The sequence below is a fragment of the Alexandromys fortis genome, unplaced genomic scaffold (genome assembly GCF_014885135.2).
Source record: "Alexandromys fortis isolate MF-2015 unplaced genomic scaffold, M_Fortis_MF-2015_v1.1 scaffold_56, whole genome shotgun sequence".
Taxonomy (NCBI): Eukaryota; Metazoa; Chordata; class Mammalia; order Rodentia; family Cricetidae; genus Alexandromys; species Alexandromys fortis.
This window is the reverse complement of record NW_026067935.1, coordinates 6,050,460-6,056,660: the sequence shown is the minus strand read 5'-3', so window position 1 is coordinate 6,056,660 and position 6,201 is coordinate 6,050,460. Positions and strand designations below refer to the sequence as shown.

Here is a 6,201-nt window from a genome sequence, read left to right as displayed (position 1 = left end):
AGGCAGAGGCAGAGGCAGAGGCAGAGGCAGAGGCAGAGGCAGAGGCAGAGGCAGAGGCAGAGGCAGAGGCAGAGGCAGAGGCAGAGGCAGAGGCAGAGGCAGAGGCAGGCAGTGAGTTTGAGACCAGCCTGGTCTATAAGAGCCAGTTCCAGGACAGGTTCCAAAGCTACAGAGAAACCTGTCTAGGAAAAAAAAAAGGAAGAAAACCAATTCATTATGTTGACATCACTTTGATGGGACTTTAGCCACTGGGCCGTTCAGCAGAGGGTTTTAACCGCATTCCTGTGAAAGAGAACCAGGCAGAGACAGAGGAGGGACGGGCTGGCAACCTGACCAACAGGAAAGCAGCGCTGGCTGATGAACTTGAACGCTGGCTCTAACGAGTCATCCTCCACCAGGTGAGATCAAGCTGGAGATGCCCAGCATCAGTGTGGAGGGGGAAGTGTTCGAGCTGGTGGCCAGCACAGAAATGGTGGAGTCTTTGGAGCAGTGTGTGATCAACTGGCTGAGCCAGATTTCATCTGCTCTGGAGAGCCAGCTGAAGAAGACGCCCCAGGTAACCTGTCCGGGGCCTGCAGCCCACCAGCCCAAGGAAGGTCTCCAGGAGAGCCGGTGTCTCTCTCAGTGTGCGACTCCCCTAAATGATGCTGGTGGGACGAGGGCTGTCTCCTTAGACTGCTTCCTCTGCATCAGTGATATGTAGTTTCTGGCCCTGTGGGCACCACCAGGAAGGGCAGGATCCTCGTCTTGCATTCCCTAGAGTCCTGAGATCGACTGATTGGACCATGCCAGATGAGAACTCCACCCAGAAGCCCTGTACTGACCAGCCTGCCCGGAGCAGGTGGAAAAAGGGTGGGCACTGTAGAAATGCCCACAGGTGTCCACCCACTGTAACAGCAAGCGCTGTCTGTGTGCTCCTGTCTCTCCCAGGGCAATGGTCCTCTGGCTGAAATTGAGTTCTGGAGAGAAAGAAACGCAACGCTGAGCGCCCTCTATGAGCAAACGAAGCTTCCGTTCGTTAGGAAGGTCTTGGATGTGATCAAGGAAGCTGAATCCATGCTCACGGCCAATGTGCAGCCTGTCCTGACGGAGCTGTTCAAACTCCACATGGAGGCCTCGGACAATGTGCGCTTTCTGTCCACCGTGGAACGTCACTTCAAGGTATGGAGGGTGGGCTGCGCCCTGGAAAGCCAGCCCTGTGAGGGGCACGGCATGGATGCCACTTTTAAAATGACACTGGGATGCTGGCGTAGTGGGGTTCAGCTGGAAAAGTACCTGCCTAGCATGCACAAAGGGCTGCGCTCCACCCGAAGGGCCGCATTAGCCCTGTTGCTGGTGCCTTGGGAGGTGGAGGCAGCAACATCAGAAACTCAAGGCCATTCTTGGCCACACTGTGAATCTGAGGATAGCCTGGGCTTTACTGAGTCCTTGTCTTTTTTTATTCTTTTTTGTTTATTTGTTTGTTTAATTAAGACAGAATTTCCTCATGTAGTTCTGGCTGTCCTGGAACTCACTTTGTAGACCAGGCTGGTCTCAAACTCAGAGATGCTTCTGCCTCTGAGGGCTGGGATTAAAGGCATTCGCCACCACTGTTCAACTGAGTCCTTACCTTTAACAAACAAAACAATAACAAACTACTAAATAATTCAAGATTTTTTTTAAATACTGGAAATTGAACTCAGTCTTGTACACACTAGGCAAATGTTCTATCCTAGCTTAAATCGTATCATCAAAAGCTGCGTGCAGTGGGGGGCAGAGGCAGGGAGCAGATCTCTACAGAGTGAGTCCCAGGACAGCCAGGGCTACACAGAGAAACCATGTTTCAAAAACAAACCAACCAACCAACCAACCAACCAACCAATCAACCAACCAATCGGTCAGTCAATAAATAAGTAAAGCCCTTGTCTTTGTTGTTTGTTGTTTGTTGAGACAGAATTTCTTTGTGTAGTCCAGGCCAATCTGAAACTCACTCTGTAGACCAGGCTGGCCTTGAACTCACAGAGATCCTCCTGCCTCTGCCTCCTGAGTGCTGGGATTTAAGGCGTGCGACACCACTGCCTAGCTGTTCTTGAGTTCTTAATCTTTTATTACTTTTTATTATGTGTGAGTCTATGCGCACAGGAATGCTGGTGCCCACAAGAGGCTCTGGCCTGGAATTAGAGTTACAGGCAGTTGTGAGCCACGTGACATGGTGCTGGGAATTGAACTCAGGTCCTCCGGTGGTGAAGTGCATGCTCTTAGCCCCTGAGCCATCTCATAAATCTCATAAATCTAGCCCCTGCAGATTTATCTTTTATGATTTCTAGTTATGCTCCCGCGTTTTTGTCTTCATGAGCATAACATGCTGTGCTGTGGTTTGAACGGAAGTGTCTCCCATGGGGGTGCGGCACTGGGTTCTGTGAGGTTCTGGAACCTTCAGGTGGTAGAGGAAGTAGGCCATGGGGTGGGAGGGTGTTGTCCTCGTGGGGCTTCTCTCTGTTCCTCTGCTTTCCGGCTGGCCGGAAGTGCACAGCTCAGTTCCACCCCTCACTTCCAGGACGCATGTCCTCACCTCTTGTTTTTAATCACGGAGTAACGATACCAACTCAGAAGGCTGAATCCGAGGTTCCTCGTCAGCTCTGCCATGTGTCAGTTTCCCAGGTCGCTGCCTGTGGCGGCCGGCGACAGTCTTGGTAGCAGGTCACACAACGACACAGAGACAACTGTTGACTGTGAAATCTTGGCCTTAGCGCAGGCTTCTTTCCAGCTAAGCTCCCAACCTAAATTAACCCATTTTTATTAACCTACGTTCTGCCATGTGACTTGTTACCTTTCCTCAGTTACCATGCATCCCACTTCCTCCGCGTCTGACTGGCGAATCCCACCTCTCTTCCCAGAGTTCCTATATCTTCTGGGAAGTCCCACCTATCCTCCCCTGCCTAGCTATTGGCTTTTCAGCTCTCTGTTAAACCAATCAGAAGGTTCCTTGGCAGAGACACTTCTTCACAGTGTACAAAAAGTTTATCCCGCAACAACTCTGACCAAAAGCAATGTAGGGAGGAGAGGGCTTCTGTGGCTTACACTTGCTGACCACAGTCCCATCCCTGCAGGAAGTCAGGGCAGGAACTGAAGCAGAGACCATGGAGGAGCTTGGCTGTCCGCCTCACTCTTTGCTCAGTCAGCTAGCTTCCTTCATTTTAAATCTTTATGTTAATTTTTTATGTGTATAGCTGTTTTGTCTGCATGTATTTCTGTGTACTATGGGCACGCCTGGTCCAGCCCGCAGAGCCCAAAAGAGGCTATCAGATCCCCTGGGGCTGAGGTTATAGGTGTTTGTGAGCTGCCATGTGGGTGTGGGAATCAAGCCAAGATTCTCTGAAGATTAGCCAGTGCTCTTAACCCCAATGTCATCTCTCTAGCCCTCCAACTCTCTTCCTTATATAGTGCAGGCCCATCTGCCTAGGGATGGTGCCACCTACAGTTGGCTGATCAATCCCTCACATATCAATGATCAACTAAGACAATTCCTCAGACAAGGCCACAGGCCAGTCTGATCGAAGCAGTCCTTAAATTGAGGCTTCTTTAGATGACCCTAGGCTATGTCAAGTTGATAGCTGCCATTAATTAGGACAGTCACTGCACTGTGTACTGGTGTGCGATTGTTTTCTTGATTAAAAACCCCTGTTTCCCTTTTAATGGTCAGGTCAGGGTTTGGCAAGGGCTCCACAGAGACATTCATCTTGCCTCCCAAGGCATCCATTGGGTGACTGGGTAGCATATCCCCTTCTAGAATGGCTGTCTTTCTTGCATGCTCCTTTCTGCCTGGGTGTCCTTGGCTTCCTTCCACATGGAGGCTCAGAGCCAGGGCCTCTCCAGGAGAATTGCTCACCTCCCAGCCCTCTGGTTTCAGGGTAGCAGAGTGGCCACACTCCTCCATCTTAATTTAGTTCTAGAGGACAAATAAACAACTTAATAGTTGTGCTCGGAAAAGCACACTACCCTAGTGTGTGTGTGTGTGTCTGTGTGTGTATCTGTATGTGTGTCTGTGTGTGTCTGTGTGTATCTGTGTGTGTGTCTGTGTGTGTATCTGTCTGTGTGTCTGTGTGTGTATCTGTGTGTGTGTCTGTGTGTGTCTGTGTCTCTATGTCTGTGTGTCTGTGTGTGTATCTGTGTGTGTGTGTGTATACTCTCATGTATAGACAGTGAGTCCTCATCTACCAATTTAACTAACATCAGATAAAGAATATATTTGGGGAAAACACCAGAGCTGTTTTGCCATTGTCCCCTAAGTTATCCAGTGTGGCAATCCAGAGGGCTTTCTCCCTCATTTCAGGCGTTCCCCAAAGTCATCTAGGTAGTGTATCAGTGAACCCAGGCATGGTGATGCTCCTGTCTTCCTCAGGGTTTTTAGTGCTGTGAAGAGACACCACGACCACAGAAATTCTTATAAATAAAAGGAAGCCATTTAGTAAAAGGAAACCACTTAATTGGCTTGGCTTACAGTTTCAGAGGTTTAGTCTGTTATCTTCATGGTGGGAAGCATGACAGTGTGCAGGCAGACATGGTGCTGGAGAAGGAGCTGAGAGTTCTGTCTTGATTGGCAGGCAACAGGAAGTGAACTGTGTGCCACACTGGGCATAGCTTGAGCATAAGAGACTGCAAAACTCACTCCCGGGAGCCTAGGCAGTTTGGATGCTCACCTTACTAGACCTGGATGGAGGTGGGTGGTCCTTGGACTTCCCACAGGGCAGGGAACCCTGATGGCTCTTTGGGCTGACGAGGGAGAGGGACTTGATTTGGGGAGGGGGAGGGAAATGGGAGGCGGCGGTGGGGAAGAGACAAAAATCTTTAATAAATAAATAAAAAGATTAAAAAAAAACCCTCACTCCCACAGTGGCATGCTTCCTCTAACTAGGCCACAACTTCCAACAGTGCCCCTCCCTGGGGGAAGCATTCTCTTCCAAACCACCAAAGCACTCCTAGCCTCCTAGTACTCAGGAGGCTGAGACAGAAGAATCCAGACTGTCAGGCCAGCCTGTGCTACATAGTGAGATCCTGTCTCAAATAAACAAATAAACAAGAAAACAAAAACTGTGCAGGACCAGATATGGTGGTGCACACATGGAATCCCAGTACTCGGAAAATGGAAGAGAGAGGGTCAGGAGTTGAAGGTTGTCCTCTGCTACGTAGTAATTTTGAGGCTAGCCTGGACACCCTGTTTAAGAAGTCGAGAGAGGGACTTTGTCCTAAGAGTTTCCTTCAGTCTGAAAAGAGCTTTTTCCTGAAACAAGCTCATTCTCTCAGACTCTAAGTGGACCTGTCTTTTGAGGGTCGATATTCATTCCATCTGAGGAGCTCCGAATGAGGCACTTTGGGAGCCGCCGGTTACCGTCCAGCCATGGCCAAGTCCAAGTCCAAGAACCACACCACACACAACCAGTCCCGGAAATGGCATCAAGAAACCCCGGTCATGGGGCTGGAGAGCATTGCCTGCTCTTCCAAAGGTCCTGAGTTCAATTCCCAGCAACCACATGGTGGTTCACAACCATCTGTAATGGTGCCCTCTTCTGGCCATGAGTGCACCATCAAGGCCCAGGTGAAGCCCCAGGTGGTGAAGCAAACTCACCCGTCTGGCTTTAATTGCTCACCCCAAGCTTGGGAAGCGGATTAGAAGCTACATGGCCAGGGGTCGTAGGCTCCAAAAAACAAAGCTCAAGGTTCAAGCCAAGGCAGAGGCCTCAGCTGCCAACACTAGCAAAGAAAACAGCCCTAGTCACCACTACCCTATTTTATGGATGGAGTTGTGTGCTCGTAGGACTCAGCCTTGAAGAGCTTAACAGAGGCCCAAGTCTGAGATGACCCAGGCACCACCCAGGAACAGAGCATCCAAAGGAAATCTCTAACGTTCCAACCATTGTAGATAGGATCGCCTGCCAGCACACACCCATCGCTTTCCACCAGGACACCCCTAGACAAATGTCAGTTAATCAGGGGTCCTGAACCTTAGAAATCCCTCACCCCCACCTTTGCTACTACAAAAGCTCCGACCACTCCAATATGTTGGACACATGGAGAGACAGAGTTTGCAAACTTGTGTAAGAATAAAGGCTCTGTGGCTCTCACCTTTAATCCCAGCACTCGGGAGGCAGAGGCAGGTGGATCTCTGTGAGTTCGAGACCAGCCTGGTCTACAGAGCTAGTTCCAGGACGGGCTCCAAAGCTA

The 6,201-nt window shown here is 50.1% G+C and overlaps 1 protein-coding gene across 7 annotated transcripts in view; it reads left to right on the top strand.

Moving 5' to 3' along the window:
• Dnah10 (dynein axonemal heavy chain 10) overlaps nucleotides 1-6,201 on the top strand; it is a 133,112-nt gene that overhangs the window by 17,603 nt on the left and 109,308 nt on the right. For all 7 annotated transcript variants that reach the window (XR_007592553.1, XR_007592555.1, XR_007592554.1 and 4 more), the window contains exons 7-8: nucleotides 399-556; nucleotides 931-1,161. Coding sequence is in view for 4 of the 7 variants with exons in the window: in XM_050146558.1 (XP_050002515.1) it covers nucleotides 399-556; nucleotides 931-1,161 (389 nt within the window). In the remaining 3 variants the exon portion in view is untranslated. The remainder of the gene's footprint in view (nucleotides 1-398; nucleotides 557-930; nucleotides 1,162-6,201) is intronic.